This window comes from Dermacentor silvarum, chromosome 1 (genome assembly GCF_013339745.2).
Source record: "Dermacentor silvarum isolate Dsil-2018 chromosome 1, BIME_Dsil_1.4, whole genome shotgun sequence".
Taxonomy (NCBI): Eukaryota; Metazoa; Arthropoda; class Arachnida; order Ixodida; family Ixodidae; genus Dermacentor; species Dermacentor silvarum.
In genome coordinates this window covers 128,428,077-128,452,055 of record NC_051154.1, presented here as the reverse complement: position 1 = coordinate 128,452,055, position 23,979 = coordinate 128,428,077, and the positions used below count along the sequence as shown (strand labels likewise).

Sequence of the window (23,979 nt, the reverse complement as noted above, 5' to 3'; positions counted from 1 at the left end):
ATGTCTGCTGAGGTATGCCTTTAGGGGCATAGAACTGGCATAATGAATACTCACGCCGCTTTATTTCTAATGCAAATACGTTCACGTAAGCGCTTCTGTGAATAAAGAAGCTTTAAATAAAAAGTTGGACATGTACGCGAGAACACTAACAGTTTCGCTACATGACAAAAATGCAACTGAGAAGATGCAAAATTATTTGGCAGTGAAATGAATCGCGCGGTTCAAGCAGAGCAGACGCGTCCTTGTCTAACTGCGACGCATTCTGCGCCACCCCGCGCGCGTTCGAACACACTCACCGGCTCGAGTTGGTTGCTTCGTCGAAAGACGGCGCAGAGGCGTGCGCCACTGGGAGCGCGCGCGTTGGGGCGCTCTAACAAAAGTGTTTCGTGCTATGATTCGTGTGTTTGGCAAGTAGCATGTGACACGTAAATCCGCGTTGTATGTAGCACTGATAGAACTAATAGAACAGTAGAACCACGCATCACGTACAACCTCCACAACTATATGTCAGTGCATCTGTTCGTTGGTTAGGTTGGCTAAAAATTCTGTCGGGGCGCTAGAAGGTCCTATTGGTTCTGCAAATTGCTGGAATAGTGGGTAACATGCCGCAGCATTCCCCATTGCGCCGGCGGGGCACATAAACTAACACCAAATAGTCGTCGCTTCGCCATGCAGCTTCCTAATTACAATCACCTAGTCTCCTTATGCCTAGCCGAATGATCCTGAACATTGTGCGTGGGCTCACGACCGCAGGAAGGCGGCCAGTTCAGATGTTATTGATTGGTTAATGAGTTGTGTCATTGTGAAGCCAATAATTTCTAAGCCAACTTTATGCATGGGTGGACTTAGTGTAATTAGGCTGTTATAAACACGTGCTCGGTTCACAGCCAGCACCGATACATGACTTGCTCTAGTTCGGCCTACGTGCCGTGAGCGGAGTATAGGAATCACCAACACGAAACCAAGATGCTTACATTCGAAGATGCTCGCAGAGCAAGTATACACCAATATAGGACAAGAACGAGCTTCCGCTATTGTTCCATTGCCTGACGTGCATCGTGGTAGGCCCAAACATGTGCGCCATCCTTTGTCATCGCTCCCTGCCACCCATCCAGGTTGCAGCTTTTCAAATACGGTATCACGCCATCCATCAGAATATTCTACCGTCAAGATTTTCTCCCGCCTGTTTTACGGGAATACCTCCGTAGATCCTGCCTAAACCTTTCGTTACGCTGCAGATCCCTGCGATTACAGAAAAGGCATCCATTCTATTCACTGGCCTCAAGCAACTTACCCTGTTTCACATTTATGCAGAATACGGAGATACTGTGCACGTGTATACTGATATATCTGTCACACCATATGCCTCCATTTCAGCCTTAATCATCCCAGATATGATCATCGCTCGGCGGTTTAAACTAGACCATAAGTCAACATCAACTGCCGCAGAACTTGTTGCTATCCGGGAGGCACTTCGATTTCTCTCCGGGGAGCCTCCTCAAGCATGCACAATACTTTGCGATTCCAAGCCAGCTCTTTAAACCATCGACTGTGTCCTCAGGCAGGGCCCGTATTATTCAATAGCTCTAGAAATTACAGAGAATTTCGACCATGCAAGTAGAAATGGCCACAATATCCCTTTTCAGTGGATACCTGCACACTGTGGCGTGATAGGGAATGAACAGGCAAACGTTGAAGCGAAAACTGATTTAAATAATGCTTCTGAAGTACGCATTGCATTCTCACGAACAGACACAAACGCCCTACTTCGTTGCGTACTACGCAACTCTACATTGGAACACTGGACCCAACCAGATCAGCGACACAAGAAAGTGCATAAATGGGACCCAGAAATGAAATTCGCGTTGGCCTCAAAAGCTCAAAAGAAGCCAAACAAGCATGGTGCACCGGATTTGCCTCGGTGTTGCATTCACCAAGCGTTGTAGACACCTCATGGGTTGCAGTGATACTAGCCGAAATTGTGAATACTGTCAGGTGCCAGAAACACTGGATCACATATGTTACACTTGTCACACGTACGCGCAAGAACCACAGCAACTGCTCCCTTCCATTGTAAACGCCGACAAGAGGCCGCTATCAGCCGAGTTTCTTTTGGGGTGCTTGCCCTAATGCAAACAACGCAGCCTTGATTACAAGTGCCGCTATAGCCTTTCTGCAAGCCACTGGGCTAGACGCACGGCTTTAGAGATGCCACAACGTTGTGAACTTGTATACACGCACCTCCTCCTCAAATCATCATCATCATTCATCAGCCTTTTTCCTCCCCGTCCCTTTTCTCCAGTGTAGAGCAGCAGGCCAGAGCAAGCTATAACTCAGAACCTCTCCGCCTTCCTGTAAATACATTTTCTCTCTCTATCTTTCCGGAAGCTTACAAGCATCATACCCACACTGACGTAAAAATGCGCCATTAGGACAGCGAAATACTGTAGATGTATTTCCAAGTCTCCTGCAATCATCTAAGAAGATGATTTACGGAGACGATATCTTGATTTGGGCATCAGACGTGACACGTCTTGTATAACGGAATGCAACGCTTCAGAAGGCTGAACTGAACTCTCATGTACTGAACTCTCAGGCTTGCCCAAAAAAGCGTTAGAGAATCTGAGTACCTAATTAGATCAACAACAACCTGCTAAAGATTTAAAAAAAAAAACGAAAGCGGTAATTTTTGCTACAGAGGCAAAAATTCACAGGGGCGTAGCCAGGGGAGGGGGGGGGGGGGTCTGATGGGGCTTCAGCCCCTCTCCCCCCGAATTTTTTTCCCGGCGCCCACGAAAACAACCACCGGCGCCGAGAATCATTCAGGATTTCATCTACGATGTCTTTTTCATGCTTGAAAAGACATTTCGGCACGAACATTGGAAAGTCGGGCTGGATTTCGTGGCAACGCTTCTGCGCTTGGAGTCACATAACGCAAGGAGCGCCATCCGAGCACAAACTTTCAAGGGCTTTTCGATAGCGAGCGGGAGAGTCGCGGTATCTCGAAGCGGCTCTGGAATCTACGGAGCGCATGGGTTTCAATTCCGAACTTTGTGGGCATAAAATTTTCATAAACGTTTGACGCGAAAGGTGCACTGACATTTCCAAAGGCGTGCTTTAGATTTTCAATTGTGGAACTTTACGGGTTTATTGTTCTTATAAACTTGGGCCAACAAGCGCGAACTGGAGCTCTCATATTCACGCCGTTCCAGAGATGGAAGCACGCGCTCGCAATCTTCTATAGACGAAAATACTATATATTACCGTGACTGTCAGCTGGGAGCTGAAAAATTTCTCCAAACATTTTCAGGAAGCGCACCCAATGTGATCGATCAGCTGGACCAGGGCAGGCGAAGTAACATAAGAGAAAACAGAAGAAAGTTATAGCGGCCTATTATTGAGACAGTTCTTTTTTGCGGGCAACAAAGTCGGGCTCTCCGTGGCTATAGGGACAGTGGTCCTGTGGATTAAAGGAAAGCCCCGGCTGGAAATAGTGGTATTTTCAAAGCGCTTCTTCGCATGCGAACTGATTGGGGAGATACACATCTGAAGAACCACTTGGTAAGTTGTCCGAGTAATGCCTCGTATTTAAGCCCAGATGTACAAAACCAAATTATAGAAATTTGTGGTAAAATTATCAAAGAAAGCCTAGATAAAAAAGTAAACGCTGCAGCTGCTTCTCCGTACTTGCTGACGAAACGACGTATATTGCTGGAATCGAACAGCTTTCTGTTTGTGCAAGGTACCTGAACAAGCATGCCAACGACATCGAAGAAGTGTATTTAGGTTTTAGCACCGGAATAGATGCTCCCTCTCATTGCGACTGGAGGTTCTATGTAAATGTGTACAAACTGCTGGAGATTCTAGTCATCCTTCTCGTGACCACTGCCAGCGCAGAACAAATATTTTCAAACGTGAGATTACTAGAAAACTACTTGCGCTCTGCAATGTCTGAGGAACGCATGGTTAGGCTGGATCTTTTGTAAGCCCACAGAGACGTCGGCATCAACGTGTCCGAAGTCATTGACCGCTTCGCTAAGCTTCCCCGCCGAGTGAAGTTTGTCGTTTAGACAGCGAAGCAGCAAAAATCAATTCAAGAAAAAAGCTCTGTGCCTTCAGGTCCATAAACTCGTAATTATGAAAACGTATGACTGTTCATTAGCTTTTAAAACCGCAGAAATTTTCACCATTTATTGTAACAGTTAGCATCATGATCAAAATTATCATGCGAAAACGAAAATTACGAGGACATCAATAACCAATTTTGACCGACCTTGCTCATTGAAAGCCCGGCCCACACAGCGCTTCCCAAAAAAACACACTCACATATTGGGTAGTTAAACTTGCCGCATCATCTGTGACTTTCATTTGTGCTTTTCTTTCCTTTTTGGCTGCCTGCTTTTACTTCTTTTTTGAAACAAAGCAATAGCCTTCTTTGATTTTGGGTGGAGAATAATTGTTGCCGCTGTGCAGGCAGCTAAAATGCACATTTTCGTACTGAATTCTGCACCTTCCTGTATAATTCTACCCATAATTCTACCCAGCATGGCCCAAGTACATATTAAGAATTCTGCGATCATAGTATTGTTCTTGCCTGGATTGTCTGTCTTTCTATGCGTATAGTTTAAGACATTGAACAACATGTTTATATGCTTGAAATCATGACTCTTAAAAGCAGCACAAACACAGAAAGCGTAGTTTGGATAAGAAAAGGCTTAAGCTTTTTTTCTTTTGTTTGACACATTATATACAGTGACGTTTGCTTAGATACGTAGGTTTATTTGAGACTTATATGTACATTTAAATATCTTGTTGCGAGGTTTTGTGTATACAAGTAGTGAACTTTGTTTCCAGCGACACTTTTTTTTTGCCCTTTATCAAGTTGCATCTTCGCATTTGTATATTCCATTCTATCTTCGCATTTCTAATGTCTATTTTGCAGAATTCGTGCTTTTTATATCTCACTGTTGCGACTATAATTTCGGTGCAATTACTCACAATACACGACCGGTAACAGCTGCTCCTGCGCAATCCATTGCAACGAAGGACAGCGTCATTGAGGTGTTCCGCTGACCGTTGCATATGAACGAAAATGTAAACAAGATTCCTGAATGACATAGATTCATAAAAATATTTGATCTCAGTTAATTTCATGGCCTTTACGTTTTTAATATCACCTGCATGCACTGCGTTGCTGGTTTTGAACTCATATAGTTCAAAACCAAAGTGGTGTTTTCTGTAGTTATTAAATAGACGAAAAAACGCGGAAGTATAGTTATCAGTTATTTCTGCCACAATTTTGGGGACATACGTATATATTGTTTATGAAAAAAATACATACTTTACTTGTATTCACAGTGCGTAGTGTTCAATAATTCGTTTGCAGCATCTAATATACAATGGCATTGGCAATGGCAATGCAGTTATTATTCATGTATTTGATTCCTCGACAAATTCTATAGGGAGGAGGCCGCGCTGCAACCCTCCCCCCCCTCCCCCCCCCCCCTCCGGTACAAAATTTATGGCTACGCCACTGGAAGGAATTAACCATGGCTCAAAATCTTCTGTCCAGATTTGTGAACATAGAAATAGTTGAAAGTACAAAAGGGCTCGGTGTTCTTTTATCGTCCCAGTTACAGTAGGACGACCACATAAATTATATCGTAGTTAAAAATTAATTAAATTATGTGGTTTTATGTGCCAAAACCACGATCTGATTATGAGGCACGCCGTAGTGGGGGACTCTGGAAATTTGCACCACCTGGCCGGGGTTCTTTAACGTGCACCTAAATCTAAGTAGACGGGTGTTTTCGCATTTCGCCCCCATCGAAATGCGGCCGCCGTGGCCGGGATAATTATATCGTAGTGAAGCTAAGTTCTATAACAGGCATTCTTAATCGAAACCACTACCTCTTCCCAGAGTCCAAAAAATTAGGTACTTTTCAATCTACCGTTTGCACCCTACATGAGTTTAGGGTACGACAACTGAAACAAATATTACACCTCTTTTCAGGTTACAAAGAAAAGGGTTTTGCGAGTTCTTGGTAGTTTACCAGCTTCAGCATCTAGTGCCCAACATTTCAAAATGTTCAAAGTATTCCAAGAAATTAAAATATATTGGTACAAACATGCCCGTGAATACTCCCTTAGCATAAAAAAACAGATCACTCTTTTTTCGACATTACAAACTTACAACTACAAGATCTGACGTATCACACTACAAATACTGATCAGTAGAAAATCCTACATTGTCGAACTAACTACGGCATACAAATGCTCCTAAATTAATTCCCTTGAGTGCTAAATGATTTCCTGAAATGCGAAATGGTTATTGCGAAAATAGGGTTCTCACAAATAGCCATCTTATTTACTAATTGAAACAAGTGACACGGGGGACATGTGTGTCAAAGATCTATAAAACTATTAAAATAATTTTTACATGAACTAAATTCAACTTGCTAACATATCTCGCCTATAATATTTTGTTCCTGCCGAATTTGCACCATATGTTCATGGCATTTTTTGCATTGCCTCAGTGTATAACATACTTCTAAAACTGTACCTTCCGGTTTGGTTCCTTTTGTTCATTGCCTACATTGTTGCCCTGTTGCTGTGGGTGCCAAAACGGGACCAAGGATTTTCTCAAACCGTTAAGTAACGGCTTTTCTTCTTGGCTCCTTGCACAGGCTCACTTGGCTCCTTTCTCAAAATGAATGAATGAATGAACGAACTATCACTGAGATGTATATACCATGCAACACAAGGATTAGAAGCCTGAGCGGAATATGCGCATTAGTCGTATTCACGTGCAAATTATCGCGCCCTCTACAGCGTGTATAATCATGGCATTTATATGCGAACGATCGCATATAAAAAGACTCACTGATTTTTAGGCGGTGCATTTTTGGGAGCGCCACGACCCAGAGCTGCTCCCACTCATTAATTTCTTGGAAGGCCGAAGTAGAGACGTAACGCGACTCTATGCCAGGGGATTGCCGTCGTTTTGTCTGCAGAATGATGTTCTCTATAAGAACTTTTCTGAAGGCCGCAGCACGTACCTGCTTGTCCTACCGGCATCACTTCCAAAAGAAATACTAAAAGCATGCCACAGTGAAGCCACCTTAGGTCATCTAGGCTACACGAGAACACTGTCCCAACTCCGACGCAAGTACTATTGGCCAAAGCTACCCGCTGCTGTGAAACATAAGTACAAACATGTGCCGACTGCCAAAGACGCAAAGCACCTCCCGGCAAGCCTGCAGGTCTCTTACGTCCAGTCGAGGTACCTGGACAGCCTTTCACCCAACTTAGAAGGGATTTCCAGGGCCCATTTCCAACTTCTACAGCCGGCAACAAAATGGATCATTGTCGAAACCGATTACCTGACGCGCTACGCGGAGACTAAAGCTATACAGCGGGGCACAGCAGCCGAAGCAGCTCATTTTTTCATCGATAACGTCGTCCTTCGGCACGGCGCCCCAAAAGTAGTTATCACAGACAGGGGAACTGCCTTCACTGCAGAACTTCTTGACTCGGTTCTCAGACTAAGTGGTAGAAGCCACGGGAAAACAACCGCATATCACCCCTAGACCAACGGACTAACCAAGCGCCTTAATAAGACCCTCGCAGACTTGCTAGCATGTACGTCGACGTGGAACACAAGAACTGGGATCAGATTTTGCCTTACGTAACTTTCGCACACAATATCGCTCGACAAGAAACTACTCGAACGACACCCTTCAGCTTGGTCCACGGTCGCGAAGCCCCGACGACTTTGGATGCCATGCGGCGATACGAGTGTGACGATATACCTACCGACGTTGACGAATTTACTCAGTGCGCCGAAGAAGCCAGACAGATTGCCCGCGTACGTATCTGCTATAAGCAAGACCAAGATGCAAAACGGTACGATCTTCGACACAGATCCGTTCTCTACACTCCCGGAGATAAAGTATGGGTTTGGATACCCATGTGCCGTCGTGGACTTTCCGAAAAACTGCTAAGACGGTACTTTCGGCCGTGCAGAGTGATCCGACGCCTGAGCGACGTGACCTACGAGGTCGTTCCTGACAGTGACAGTAGCTACAGTCGCCGCAAGCACTTACCCGGAGTGGTGCATGTGGTGCGGATGAAGCCGTGTCTGTCGAACTAAGTTTCGTTTGTTCTTTACTGTTGTTCTTTTGTTTTGTTTTGAGTGTGTTACTGTGTGCCTTTGTACACCACCCTCATATGCTTAAGCTGCTTATCAGGACGATGCTTCCTTCGGAGGGACGCAAATGCCGCGCCTGTACTCCGATAAAGAGGAGGACTATGCAAGCAGGGATGAGCGTTTCTATCAAGGCGCGGCGAAGAAGAAGTCGCGGTAGCGCGTAGTATTAAAAAGGCGACCTGCTGCTTTTCCTTTTGATCAGTGCTGTGCAACCTCTGTTTCTGACGTTGCGACAATATGAATAACTTATTCGATTTTGCAGTATCTGCATGAAACGGGTCTCCATGCTTACAGGCAATTTAATTCTGACTTTTTGCCACGCGGCCACCCATAGATCCTGCCCTGGGGCTTGCTAGAAGATTGCTCTATAGCCTCTACGCTGCATATTTCACAAAGAAAGTTTTACGCTAGAACCATCGTAGAGCAAGCCTCTGGATTACCTACGAAGCCTTCGAGAAGCAGGCCATCGAACGTGAAGGGAAATGTGCTTCAACAGAACATTACGCTTGCTCCCTTCCCAGTCTATTTTGTCGTTCCTTGCACAAGGATAGTCACCACTGTGGCCCCATTTATTCAGGGAGCGCAACTAAAACCCGCTTGTTATCGTGTAATCGAACGCGAAACAAAGTGAAGTACGAAAAGGGCAGGAAAGAGCGCCATAACAAGTACGAACTAAAGGACCACAGAATTGTAATGATGCTTTAAAAATCCACTCAATTCGAAATCTTACATGCCGGCGCCCTTCGAACACACGAATGCTGCTGCAACTTTAGGCATAATTTTTTCACGGGGTCTTGATCTTTTATTACATTTAGGCCCATTTTTATTTAAATAGGAGGCATCGATCAGGCTTAGGAAGCTTTGAGAAGCACATGAACGAAGTGCTTCTGCATGAATGACTTTTGCGTTATTATTTTTAGCATATGATGGCATCTATAGACCGATAGAATGTAGGAATTCTTTTCGCATGATCTTATTTCCTTCTTATCACTCACCGCTCTTGACTGGCATATTCTGCTGACGACGTATTCGGAACACCCTTTGGACAATTGACGAAGTGCGAACAGGGGAAAAAATGGATAGAATCATCGCATTGTCCCAGCCTAAGACGTGGAACTCGCGAGTGTTGTCAGGTAGTATTTTTTTCTTCTTTCTGACCGTCATAGTTCCTATCCACAACGAAAAATAACGTAATAATAATAATAATAATAATAATAATAATAATAATAATAATAATAATAATAATAATAATAATAATAATAATAAATAATAATAATAATAATAATAATAATAATAATAATAATAATAATAATAATAATAGTCAGAAACACGTAATTTGGGTTTCTCAATGCTGCATGCCACTTTTGAATTATCGTTTCGTCGCTTTTGATTAACGCTGACAACTAGAGAGAGAGAGAGATAATTTATTTGAAGGAAGGCAGAGAGGTCGGCCTGAGATAGCATGCTCTAGCCTGCTACTCTGCACAGGGGGAGGGGGGAACGGGGACATAAAGGCTAGATGAGGGGTGATGATGACATAGAAGAAGGATGTACAACGGTAAAGGCAAGTTCAGCATCCTCATGGCTATCAACAAAGTCCAAAAAGGTCCTTCAAACGTGTCATCTACCTTCCAGAGCATGGACGGAGTCACGAATACAATTGAAAGTTCACAAAAACTCGCCGCGAAGAAGCTTGTGTATGGGCTTCTCCTGCGTGAGCACCACAGGTGCCAAGCAAGGTAATTAAATTATGTAAAGAGCAGCGATGAGCTGCTCCAGTACGGCGAGGACATGCACGGCGCTTTTAGCGGCCGGAGTCTGGAGACCACAGAGAATCACGCGCATTGATTCTAGCAGGCATTTCAGCATTTTTTCAACGCTTTCTTGGTCATTCTTTTCAGCTCCTTGCTTGCCTATAGGGTTATAGGCTTTACTAGCCCTATAATCCACTTCTTGACGTAGAGGAACACTACGACATGGTATCGTGGGCGTGGATCTACTGGGTAGCGAAGGCCACTCCGTGTCTGTGCCACCCAGGGGCGACGAATGTGCGCCCTGTGCTCTCGGAGATCCTGAATTTGCTGTAGGCGCGGTTACCGTCCTCGATGCCGGCAAAGGCAGGGGTTGTCGAGGCCCCTGCGGCCCACAATCCAGTTCTCCTGAAGTCATTGGATGGCGCTTCTTATGCGAGCGTTGTCTGTCTCGGCGAACAGATTGAGCAGCCTGTCTATGGGAAGACTTGTTTTTTGCCATTTTCCGGAGAATACGAACTTCCTGCTGCATCTTCGGGCAATCCTTCGACGTTGCTTCGTGAGAGCCAGGACAGTTGGGACATTTCAATGAAGGTGCATCACAGTCGGCGGTATTATGTTGCCCACCGCAACGCTGGCAGGTCACTTGATTTCTGCGCACAGCGCTTACGTGACCAATCTTGAGACATTTCCGACACTGCAGAGGCCTCGGGACGAATGGTCGGACGTGGTGTATCACGTACCCCACTTTGACAGTCATTGGCAAAGTTGACGAAGCAAATACTAGCTTGATGCACCGGGAGTTCCCCAAGCGGTGAATCTCAAGAATCTGCACCGATGAACTCAGTAATTTCCTGAGGTCAACATTCTTGATGTCAAGGTCGATATCAGAAATTACACCAGTCGTTGACTCCTTCCCGTAAGTAAAAAAGGAACGGACGGGAATTCCGCTTAATGTTGGAATAGTCTTTAACTTCTCTATTATAGTTGAACTCTTGGCATCTACCGTCAGGATGTTTTTTCGAGAGTTGATCCGGATTTCGTTGACTTGACCAGGGGCCACACTTTCAAAATATTCATATAAAAACTGCCTACTTAAGGAGTTCAGGTTGTGTGACGCCGTAAGCGGCACGTAAGAGACCATGAAAGACTGCTGCTCCCTCTCGTTAGATGATGTCTGCTCACTTGACATCTGGCGCATCCTCTTCTTCATACGACGGCCCATGACTACGGTGTATTCGTTGTCGGAGTCCATGGCTTCGGGCGTTGAGCTCTCCCGGGAATGGAGCTGGTCCGAGCTGCCAAAGTCACGTTGCCTAAACATGAGCGATGAAGTAGACGGCTGACCTTGTTCAGGTGGTCGTGCGAGCGTCTTCCTGCTCATTCTTGATGAGAATACGTTGACGAAACTGGCAGAACCGTAAAAGACTGCATAATAGCGAGAGGCCCAGAGCACCGGTGAGCCCTGAGCACTTCTTTCTCTTCCTCTCTAGGCATTCCACTGTAACATGCAGATGTCTACTTTAGCGTAGAGGGCTCTATTATTTTTTAAATGCAGGCATTCAGTTGAAGCTACCCCATGTAGACATTTGACGCTACAACGGCACCTCGGAGGGCAACAAGCTCCGAAGCGGTCGATGATGTCACGTGAGAAGTCTTGTATGTGATGCTCATTGATCGTGATGGTATAACCACTGCGCCGGTGGAGCCTGTGCCTTTATCGAGGACTGACACAGCCCAACACCTAGCGCACAGTATGACATTGGAGAAGTGGCATACAACAGAATTCACCCAGCATCGGTTGCATTCTCTCGACCCATCTATGGAGCTGCGGCTCTTGCCTGGATTTCCTCGAAATGAGGAAACAATGCTGTACCGCTTACGCTTGGGTGTTGCATTCACCAATGCTTACACGTGTTTGATTGGAATGGCTGATAGCGCCGAGTGTAATGCCTGCGGTGTCGATGAGACTATAGAACACCTACTATGCTACTGCCCATCATTTCAAAACGAAAGACATGACCTCTGCAACGTTCTCAATAGGCTAGATAGAAGACCGTTCACCTTGAGCAAGATCTTGGTTCCATGGCCTCGAATTTCACAGCTGCAAAAGACTACAAAAGCGCTGCTGCGATTTTTGAAAACTACAGGACTGAGTGACCGTCTATTATCCGGACTGATTGATCATCAGTGATAGAACAGAGATCTGTTGCTACGTCGGCGATATCAACAGCGGACTTTCTATTCTTCTCTTAATTTCTCTCTCCCCTTTTTCCCTTCCCCCAGTGTAGGGTAGCCAACCGGGCTCAGTCCTGGTTAACCTCCCTGCCTTTCATTAAATCATTTTTTATCTCTCTCTGACACAACACAAAATATTCACCTTTGGCGGAATTGACCTTCGCCGCTAAGACGGAAAAGTATTCCAAACTTTTATATTCCATGGGCCCTATATCGTCAAACTATTCCCCCAATACATTTTTATTCCAATCTCCTGACGACAAATTTACGTAATCGCTGACGCAAGGACCGGGCGGTGACCCGCAGCGTTGTATGAACAGCCCAATCAAAAGCTCTCCTTGTTTATAGGAGGTCACCTTTGTTCTCTTTTCAAACGAATAACATCACCTACACTAAGCGGTTTTGCATATCTAATTTGCTGACAAGAGGCGAGGAGCGCGCTCAAGTGGAGAGAATTTTGACATGGTCGAGCCAGCGCCGTGAAAATAGATAACGATGAAAAAGATGGCGCCGGCGTCTTCGCTTGGTCCGCTTCCTTTTAATTAGCTAAGTAATCCTGCCGGCGGGCCAAGGTATTCTTTATCTATGGAAAAAGTTGACAGTCGCTTTAGCATACGCTAAAGACGATGAAGGCGAAAGCCTACGCGCTCACGACACATTAATTAAATTACTTGACATTCTCATTCGAGTGCGTTGTTACTTCCTATTGTTTTCTCCCACCAAAGGTCGTGGGTTAGAGTGGCTTAATTAACTATAGTTTAATTAAGATAGAGTTAATTAAGGCACTTGATCCCACGACCTTTGTTGCCATCACCATGGTTGCACCAACACATGGTGGCACCATGAATCCTTCAAATGCGTTGTTACTTTTATTACTTGTTTTCTCCTACCAAAGGTGGTTCTACTCCCACCAAAGGTCGAGGGTTCTACTCCCGCCAAAGGTCGTGGGTTCGACTTTCACCAAAGGTGGTGGGTTCGAGTGCCTTAATTAACTCAATATGAATTAAGGTAGAGTTAATTAAGGCACTCTAACCCACGACCTTTGTTGTGGCACCAACACATGGTGGCACCCTGTGACATGGTGGCACCACGAGTTGTCGCGCCATAACGCCGGACAACGGATTTTTCGACCCATGAGCCATCTAAGGCTTTCGCCTTAATAATTTAGCATCTTTGATCACACTTAGCCGCTGCCTCAGAAACTGGAGAACCGACGAATTTCTTGGATTATAGGGTTCTAGAAGACCAAAGCCAATCGGCTTCTTTCATCACAGATAAAGGTTGTCGCGAAGAGATCATCATCATCAGCCTATTTTTATGTCCACTGCATGACGAAGGTATCACCCTGTGATCTCCAATTAGCCCCGTCTTGCATTGCGCCTGCAAATCTCCTAATTTCATCACCCCACCTAGTTTTCCGCCGTCTTCGAGTGAGCTTCATTTCCCTTGGTACTCATTCTGCAACTGCATAATGGCTCACCGGTTATCTACCCTACGCATTACATTGCCCAGCTCCATTTTTTCTCTCTTAATGACAGCTAGAAGATCCGCTATCCCCATTTGCCCTCTGATCCACTCCGCTCTCTTCGTGTCTGTTAACGTTACACCTAACATTTTTCGTTCCATCGTTCTTTGTGCTGTCCTTAACTTGTTCTCGGGCTTCTTTGTTAACCTCCAAGTTTCTGCCCCATGTGTTTGCAGCGGTAGAATGCAATTGATGTCGACTTTTCTTTTCAATGACAGTGGTAAGCTCCCGGTCAGGATTTGGTAATGCCTGCCGTATGCACTCCAACCCATTTTTATTCTTCTGTAAATTATCTTCTCATAATCAGGGTCCCCTGTGAGTAATTGACCTAGATAAACGTACTCCTGCACAGACGCGAAGAGATGCAACTTAAATATTGCACCCACTCAAAGGTTATAGCTGTGGCTGGAGGTCGACGAAGGAACAAAGACATATGCCACGTTTTGTCCCCACGTATCCGATTTAAAAAAATAGTTGATTTGAGACTCAATTATAATTTCTGATAAATGATCTTTGATCATCTCTGATAATAAAAATTGTTAGTACGGTCATTAATGAACAACCTTTCGAATATGCAGAATTAAATTCAGCCAGTACTCGAGACATAACCATTTGACAGAAACTACGGTCTCAAAGTTATCCGCGAAATGCACTACTACATAATGCACTAAACGTACATAAATTTCCGTGCTGCCTTTTGCAGTAGTCTGTCAATGCTTGGCTCTTCGGGCGAGACTGCCGTATTTAGCTTCTGGAACATATTTAGTCTGCCTTTTAATTTTCAATTCCTTTAGCGATGTAATGTTGGACAATACATTTAATGGGGCATTTTGATTACGTATTTCTCAAAACAGGTGCGAGGCACATACTTTCTAAAGGATTATACATTAAATACTAGGTAACTTGAATTCTGACATTACAACATGCCACCTAAAGTCATCAATTAGATTGTTAATTACGGACACAGTTTTAGTTAATAACTGTAGCTGGAACTATGGCATGAATTATTTGAAGTCCGTCATTGTTATGAAGCTTGGTCAGTCATTGTTTTTCCGAACAACGTATATTTAATAATCAGAGACCAACATTGGGGCAACAGCTGGTATATTGCTGGATCAAGGACTAATACATGTAGTAGATATTGTTTGTATTTACATTTTTTAGAGATACAAAAGCTTTCAGCAGTGGACGTAGAGATAACCATATACACATTTGATTCGTGACGTGCTTTTCCTTCTTTGTTGTTGCCTGCAAAGAAAGAAAAATAAGTTAAAAGATGAGAATAAGTTAAGAAGACCATGGAACAAAAGTATTTTCATAGCAGGGAAATATAGTGAGTTCGACTTTCTGTCAGATGTGAAAATATGCATGAGAAACACGGCACAATCTCCTAAGTTATAAATAGGAAGAAAACAACACGGTAGCTCAAGCAGTCGAAGGCCTATTCCACAATTTTACTTATTAAAGCAAGTAAGCTGAGGACCATTGTTTGGTCACACAATAATGTTCACGAATTCACAGACTTGGCTACGAAACAGACCTCACAAGAGGAAACAAGCTGACTTGATATAAATTGTGCGCCATTCTGGGACTCAAGCCTGCACCACACAAATAATTTTCTTTCATTGAGATTTTTATCTTCCGAGAAATTGATGACAGTTGGAAAAAAGTTGTTAGTGAAACAACAGCGCACATCTGCTGAAGCAGCAAAAAGCAAGATGTCGTACAAGACGGACTTGTTATTTTAATTTTTAATCAATACGCATTCAGGGGCTCTTTTAACAGCTCTGGTGTACTGGCGTTCCCCGTGGCGTTGAGCTTGCGGATTTTAATTTAATACTCTCTGCATCGCTTTTTGTTGGCCCGAGGAAAAAAAAGGACAGAATAAAAAACACGCCTCGTGGGCTAGTACTATAGGAGAGTACAACTTACTTGAAAGTGTAAGAATCTGTATGTGCAAAGTGGTTCAAAGGAAGTGCGATATTGTGTGCCGACGTGTTTTTAACTATCGTTTGTACGTTCTATTCAAGCTTTACTTTTTTCTAAATATTTCAATGGTCTATGCCAACCTGCTTTGTTCGAACTAAACCGCTGTATTATGGATTGAAAGTTATGTGTGGCCATTGCTTAGATTTCACGCGACATTATATTAATTTTTCCTTTGTGATGAATATTAGCTGGCACTTTTCACTATGCCAACCTCTTACACTGCATTTTAACAATACACTACACAATGTATAATAAACAACACTGCCAATTGCATCGCGCTCACAATACAGAAAAGGGATGCCTAATGCGCATGCTCGCTCACAACACTGAATAATTTTCTTTTAAAGTGCGTAAAATGGTTATAGGTGGAAGCAACAAGGCTTGAAGCCCTCGTAGGGTTTCGCAAAGTCTGGCTGATAACGCTTCTAACCATTCAGCCCGCATAAAGTGTTCACTGGAGGCGCTGCTGATGGCGAAGCGTGCGATACGCATGAACGCACTTAAGCACGCACGCACGCACGCACGAATACTCACGCATACGCGCGAAAATGTTTGGAGGAAAGAGGAAATAGGCTGGCTACGAGCGCCGCAGCTGCCTCATACAGGGCTGCGGATATCGGAACTATTCGGTGGCGAAAGGTGAAAGGAGGTGGATAGAATCTTAAGGCGGCAAGAAAGGGTGCAAATAACAGAAGAGGAAGTGGTCTAAATGTGGGGAAGTGTTTAATTATCATGTCGACCATGACAAAGGTGTCCACAACGCCGACAGAAAGAGCAGTAGATGGACCGCACCCACCTGAACTCTATACTGCGCTTTCGACTGCACTGCCTCACAGCATATAACCTTTTAATATGGTAATTGTCAGACATATCACAGTGTCAGACAGAACGGTAGCAACCGGATTGATGGATGGAAGCCACCCAGAAAAACGAAGAGAACCCGCACGTCCTATGGCTGTGACGCCTACAAAATGGAACAAGCCAGGGTTCTTTCTATTTTCTCTTGGATAGCCGTATGCGCCGTTTGTTCGCAAAACCTGCATCCTCGTATCCCTTGAAGTGCCTACGTTGTGCCAGGCGGTCTCTTCGATTAGTCGTCGCGGACTGTCCAGGACTGTCCAAGAAGCATTAAGGGACATCAAATAGAAGATGCCTACTAGAATACCTGTGGGGCGGATTGTGTAATTCCACACTTGATAAAGAACACCAGTAAGCGGAGAAAAGAATGCTCAGGCTGGAGCCAACGGTTTCGACAAAGGGACTTGGTGCGTTTTCATGTGAAGGTACATGAATTCAGCGTTGCTTTAGATAAGCATGTGCCAATAGAAAAACCCAACTTTTCTTAAAATTATGATGACTTAAGTGATCGAACCTATAACAGTTGATGACAGCGATTTGCCTTCTGCGAGCAAACATAATAAACAACGGCACAGAGGACCAGGAATTGCCTTAGGAGGAAGTGGCACAAACTGCTAGGGCTCCGACATCGTCTATAGTTGGTTAATTGCTAGATAGTTTCAGTTCAAGAATGAACAATATCTACACATTGAACTATTTAGATGCGACAAGGATAATAATTATTTGTGGATTTTTTCGCCTTCTTCGCTTACTTTTGGGCCCGATGAAGATGTGAGGTCATAGATTCATATAAAGAAAGTCCATCTACGTAACACGATGTTTGTGAGCAGATCTTGATGGAATTGTAGCAGATATAGTAAGAAATGAAGTGCATGAGTCAGGAACAGCGCCTTACGCTACAGGAGATGGATAACCTAGCTTTCCTCTTCGCAGGTATACTCTATACTATGGGACTGTTAGCCACAGGCTGTGGTATCTTGAAAATGCCAATAATTTGATCGTGCTTATATAATATGGGAGCTGGAAACGGCTGAGTCAGCTTCATCATGACTGAATAGTACAATTCCATGTGGTAGTGCACCTCGTGCTTTAATATTTATTATACAGAGTGTTCCAGCGAACACTTCCAAAATTTTTTAAAGGTTGCCTGTGGCAGATAGCACAATTCTGGTTCATGAGTTGGTCTACTCGAAGAGGCGGACATTACTTGCACATAAAATTAAAATGCATAATCGACTAACTAACAAAAATCATTAATTAAGTTTTAAACGAATTACCTTATGACCCATATTGCAACTTACAAATTCTAGCCGTGGAGTTCGCAAGGCGGATCCATTTGGAACGAATTCTCAGGATGGCACCAGTTTCGAGATATTAATTCTCGAACTTTGCGGAGAAATGCATTGGCGTTCCAGTTACTTTCTTAAAAAACATCGTTTTATACATTGAAAGACAATAGTAATTGGAACGCCACGTAACTGGTCTACACACGTTAATTAATTATTCATATCGGTGGGCTACCGGTTTATTGCTGAGCAGCTGGATGTTTGATAAAGCTATATACATAAGCCGAGAATTGGGGCAACGTTTGTCTTTACTAGTGTAATGGGCGTGAGTGTGAGGAGGGCCTTGTTTGAACTAAGAGCATAGGTGCAATCACTAATGAAAAGAAACAGGAGCGTCGTAAATTGCGACAAGGACGGCTAGAGGCTGCCTTGCACTGGAAATACTGAAAGCTAATTGATCGATAAATATAGTTTGGGGTGCCAAATTGTGCAAATGCTACGGAGATCGTGCGATTTTCTATAAGGAGAGGGTACATGACTGATCCCAGGCATATTCTACCGTCGCACGCACGCTTCATACCTGGTAGCGCCTGCTTACATGCATTGTGTGGTTCCTTCGTCCTTCTTTTCTTAGCCGTCTGGTTCACTTTAATACTCAGAGCAGGTGGTGTAAGTAAATTACTATGCGGTCACAAAAGAACCAAGACCTGAAGAAAGCCGTACGACACCGCCCATTCTTCTCAGCTCCTGGGTTCTGCACGGCCTCTTTGCTCGAACAGAAATAACCTTTAATTGCGGCTTCATCTAACAGGAAGGACAGAGCAGCTGACGAGTGAAGCAGCATGGCGGCACACGCCCTTATGAAGTTGGGCACGTGCTGCGTGTGCAGGCTTGGTAGAAAAAAAAAAGCGAAAAAAAAACTATTTGCGTGGACAGGCTGCCGATGGCTGCGCCGGTCCGCGGTGGGGCTGGCTGCTGAACCAGCCGAAACTGATGAGGAAAAGATGCTATCGCGCGCCGTGAAATGGAAGGAAGCGTGTCTGTTCCGTAAGCTTGTATCATACGTTCTTGGCGCTGAAAGGCTGCATGCTGCTTATTTCTCCTCGCTTTGCTCCCTGAGGCGACGCACTTGCGAAAAGACCTCGTTTCGCTTCCTCGTGCCACCATGACTCAAACAAAACCCATAATATAAGGCCACTATTACGCCGTCGCTATTCGTGTTTTCTCCAAGTGACCGAGAAAAGCAATATAAAACTATTAGTCTCACGATGCTTGGGTTACTGTGGTGCTAAGATTGGAGTAGCGACACGCTATACATACTTAGAAGGGCTGATGGTGTGGCACGTGTAAGTTTGTTGACGCGATTAAAATATCAAAGAAAACCGTCGAGTTGCAAAACAATACGAGGAGTGCGATTGCATATGTCGGGACATTCTGGAAGTAAAAGGTGCATAACTGCATTGATAGAATGTCAGCCAAGTCGGAATGAGAACTTACGACTGATTGATTCGCTAATATCTGTTTTCAGATACAGCCCCAAAGTCTCGTTTTCTGTTGCCAATTTGCAACATGACGGAACAAAGCATGCAACATAAGGCAGTTGTTAACGGAGCCGTGACACCAGGTCCAAGTAGGTTTAAGTTTTTCATGTCTTTTGTTTTCTGGTGCGTATGATGGTTCTACATTTTCATGATTACTGCGCTATTAAAGTTCTATAAAATCTATTTCTGATGATTTGCATTCTTCACTAGGTGACCTCTTTCTCTTTTAGCGTGCATTTATGCGGGGGTGAGGCATCGATTTCCGCACAAAGCCTATGCAGCCAATTATGGCCTCCGTGTATACTATTGTTGCCTCTCACAAGGGCATCGTACATGCTATGACTTCCTTGTGGCTTTATACCACATGCCTAATGATATTGGGAGACATCTATGCATGCTTAAATGCCTCATTACCGTTCTCGTAGTGCAGGTTCAATGGCCTGTCGGGCGAGCTGTGTGCGAAGTTTCATTTCACTGAAACATTGGTTGTTAGGTTTTGCTGCTTTAGTGTTATGAGCGCAAGACACGTGAGCCGCCAAATGTTATGAGGTAGACGACAGTAGCTGCAGTCGCCTTGGTGGCACCGAGAACTCAAAATTACCAGGTGGCACTTTCATTCCTTTTAAAGCACGTTCTGCCGCATGCCAGGGCTGTTAGCGAAGGCGGCACGACGTAAGGACGGTCTTCTTTTTTCTTTTTTACGTTTCTTAGGTCGACTTGCTTTGTTTTGAAATGTCATTCTTGAACCTCTCTCGCATACTTTCATTTCTGACTACTTCAGAAATAATGAAACTGAAAACGGGATAAACGCGACAGTCATACAGGAGCGTATTTAGAACAGCCTCGTAAATTTAGACAGCTTGAGTACGTACCTATCGGTCCTTCCTTTGTTCGTTGGTAGTGGTTCCCTGCAGAAAGGTGATGCAGCCGTATCGTTAAATTTCGTCAACCAGTGCAGTCTGCTCAGGTCTTAGCTAAGAAGGTTTTCACTAGAAAGGTACAGCTCAGTGGCGAAAATGCCGAATCGGACACCTGCGCAGCATTTCGCTTCTTAAACGAAAAATCTGGCTTTGATTTCACCGTTTAAAGAATAAAAGCCGTTTTACTCGAGAGTTATTTACATTTTTGTATGTTGAAATGCCCACGCTGTGCTAATATCGCAAGCGTTCCCAATGCTATCAATTTGAAAAAAGTAGATGAATGTGTAGGAAATAGTATTTGAATAACTACCAGGCTTCAGTTAGTATCACAGGAGCGCTGAAATTTTTTGCAAGTCCCGCCAGTCTGCACAAAATGACGCGCCATTAACAGCGGCACCTAATTTTGGGAGCGCGGGTGCAATGTGAATGCGAAAAAATAAGAACAGAAACAGAAGAGCTCATTTGGTACAAATTTTCAGTCTTTATTTAAAAGCCGCAGCATTTTTTACAAAATTTACAGAGAGAAGACAACAGGTGCCGGTGTTTGTGGCTTGTCATCTTGCTCCTTGCCGTTAAAGGCATAACTATTGTTGCACTCAACCCTTCAGAGCGTAACCGCCGTAGTGTCCGCCGAAGCCTCCGTACCCTCCGCCGTATCCTCCGCCGTATCCTCCGCCGTAGCCACCGCCGTATCCTCCGCCGCCGTAGTGGCCGCCAACCAGGTGAGCTCCGTGGCTAATCCTGTTCACGTGGTGCACAGTCTTCACGAGGAAGGAGGGCCCGGGAACAGTTTTGGTGTAGCCAAGACCATGGCCGCCACCGTAGCCGCCGTATCCAAGTGCGAAGCCGCCACCATAGCCACCGAAGCCGCCGTAGCCACCAGCAAGGCAGACGCCGGCCAGGCCGCAGACGAGGAGAGCGACAACCTAAAAGAAATCGTATTAGTCCGAACGCATCGCAACTCTGTGCCACGGGGACTGCTCAGTGACAATTAAGGCAGAGACTCTTTTTTTCGTGATAAATTTATATGAGTTTCTGGCTAACTTGGCTTTGGGCCCTGCTTACAAACGAAGTAATTATCTTTGTGTATAAAGCGAAACTCTCCGCTCTGCCTGGACACAAACACTGCGCCTTTCGCAATACTGCCCCTCTTCTGAAAGTTACAGGATTACATTAGGCTTTTTTTTTTCTCTCCAATTTATGTACCCGTGCAGCAATAAGATTATAGGTTTGTAAGTGCAGTACGTTAAACGAATAAACTAAACAAAGCAAGCAGTGCGCAATTGCCATTCAGGAATATGAGGGACGCCACAGAACAATTAGGAAGAATAAGCAGGGAAAGTAACCACCACGTCAGCTATGAACAGCAAATCTACTTTCTCGTTTTACTCATGAGCGTTATTGAACTGCACTCAGAGGCCAACCAAGGATTACAACAATAAAGCAATGCACAGAACTCAAGTTGAAAGTCGCACATTCATACACTACGGAAGGCGTTATAATGCAATGCTCTGAAGTCCGGGCGGACAACGACAGCTGAGGTGGCACTGCGTTGTTCACCGAGGACATGCAGAAGCAAACTATGGGAAAAGGAAGGCTGTATAGAGCGAAGGCTCCGGGCCGTCAGGCAAGCGGTGCCCGACGAGGGAGCGGCGGACCGCTCAGCTGACTCAAAAGCCACTTCCCTCGCTGGTTGTGCACTCACCAGGGTCCTCATGGTTCGGCTTGCGCTTAGCTCAGAAGTGCTAAGGTGGAGTGATGCTGTCCGTTTGCTCGGTGCCGCTTATATACCCAGGGGAGGCCGGAAACGCCCGCCCCATTAAGGCGTCCCCTCCCTACTCCGTTTTCTCCTCGGACCCAAATTCTGCTCCACTTCTCGCCGCTTCCTGCCGTTTCATTGATATGAGCCACTCGTGGACAAGCGCTAATATGAAAAGTAATTTGTCGCTGTACGACTCCCGCCGGGGCTCGGAAACCGGTGGGACGGCTTTCCTCCCCCATTTCATATATATCTATATATATTTTGTTGTATCGCCAGCTTTGTATCAAATGTGCAGCTTCGCAGAAGCAAACAGTGGCAAAAATTAACACGCTTTATTTTTACAGGTCACCTAGCTGTCCGTTTTACGCAGACAAGCATCGATGTTCCACAAAGTGAAGTGCTCAGAGCCACACATGCCTAAGCCACTTGTGCGTTTCGTTAACTGCTTCTGACGTTTCTGCGGTCGTTTGGCGGCCCACCGCGTTTTGACCGTTGTCGCCCGAGGCTTCGCTCGGTAGCCCGCGTATATGCCTGTCCCCGCTCAGTGTCCCGCGTTGTACGGTTTCTCGCGGTCGCGCGATGTCAGCATGATGCTAATCGGTTCCCCGGAGCGAAAACAGTCTCATTCCTCGTGCGAGCTGTAGTAATTAAATGACGCACGTTACGTAAGGTACTGATGGGGTGGAAATAATGCTGCTCTCGCAGCTTGTTATTACATACTTGTGTACGACTTCTTCTGGACTGGGCCTTTTTCGCCCTGATTTGGGCGTCTTTTGCTAAGACAAATACGTGTACTAGCGCGGCGGTATATCGTCCTCCAAATGCCACTGTATTAGTGTTTCTTTCACACGGATTCGTGAAACTATAGTGCAACGAATTTTGATGGGTGTTGTCAGCAATTAAATAGACAGCGATCATAGGTTTAGCGTGAAGGATTCACTAATTCAAAGACCTGCCACCGATCAAGATCAAATTGTAATAACTGCATTTCACGGCACACATATAACATGTTTGAAAGCTATAGATAGAAATATTGCTCAGGGTAACGGCTCATTTATTCTTACCAGAAATCACGAAACACCAAAGGCCCTTAATACACTAACGTATCTCTTCTCTGTATGTCCTTTCGATGGGGGCGAAATTCGAAAACACCCGTGTACTTAGATTAGGTGCACGTTAAAGAACCCCAGGTGGTCCAATCTATTCCAGAACCCCTCGCTACGGCGTGCCTCATAATCATGTCGTGGTTCTGGCACGTAAAACCCCATAATTTAATTTTTTTGTATGTATAAAAGTGGGTATCATTATTATTTAAACATAAGAGTACGCCGAACAAATTAGGACACATGCCACATTACAAGCGTGCTGTCTCTGAAGCTAAACTATAAACGAACTGTTTGACGCTCAAGTGAACATTTGTAGGTCACCCAGATGCGCAATATCTTTGCAGATGAACCTATTACGAGCAACGTTAAATTGCTCGTATTAAGGAATATTAAGCACTTATATTAGATTTTGCTCTTATCTAGAATTTCGTAAAGTTCTAGTTAGGAAATACTGCGCATATTTTTTCCTCTTCATCGTCTTGGCCTTACTGAAAACGTTCAATTATTTTTTTTAAAACCACCGAAGCTGTCTTGAGATATGATAAGGTTAAAAATGAATAAAATACTACTAGGTAGCGTGCGTGTTCTCCCTCTATTTGAAAGAGCTCGGTGAACGTCACGCGTATGATCGGCTGTCATGCAGGGGATCTCATAAGTATGACTCTTCGAAGACGTGACGGTCTCGTCTATCTTTTTTTTTTTTCGGTGTGCAATACAGACGTATTTTACAGACAACAGGAGGAAATATGCCATTGAGCTTCAACTGATCGTTTTGTCCAGCCTGCATTTTATAT

At 44.6% G+C, this 23,979-nt stretch overlaps 1 protein-coding gene across 1 annotated transcript; it reads right to left on the bottom strand.

Moving 5' to 3' along the window:
* Window positions 1–20,806: 20,806 nt before the first annotated feature.
* Window positions 20,807–22,072, bottom strand: LOC119458326 (shematrin-like protein 2). Its single transcript, XM_037720189.2, has 2 exons — window positions 22,023–22,072; window positions 20,807–21,243 (listed from the first exon to the last, which is right to left on the bottom strand). The coding sequence occupies exons 1-2, from the start codon at window positions 22,032–22,034 to the stop codon at window positions 20,914–20,916; spliced, it is 342 nt and encodes a 113-aa protein (XP_037576117.1). The 5' UTR covers window positions 22,035–22,072; the 3' UTR covers window positions 20,807–20,913.
* Window positions 22,073–23,979: the final 1,907 nt, after the last annotated feature.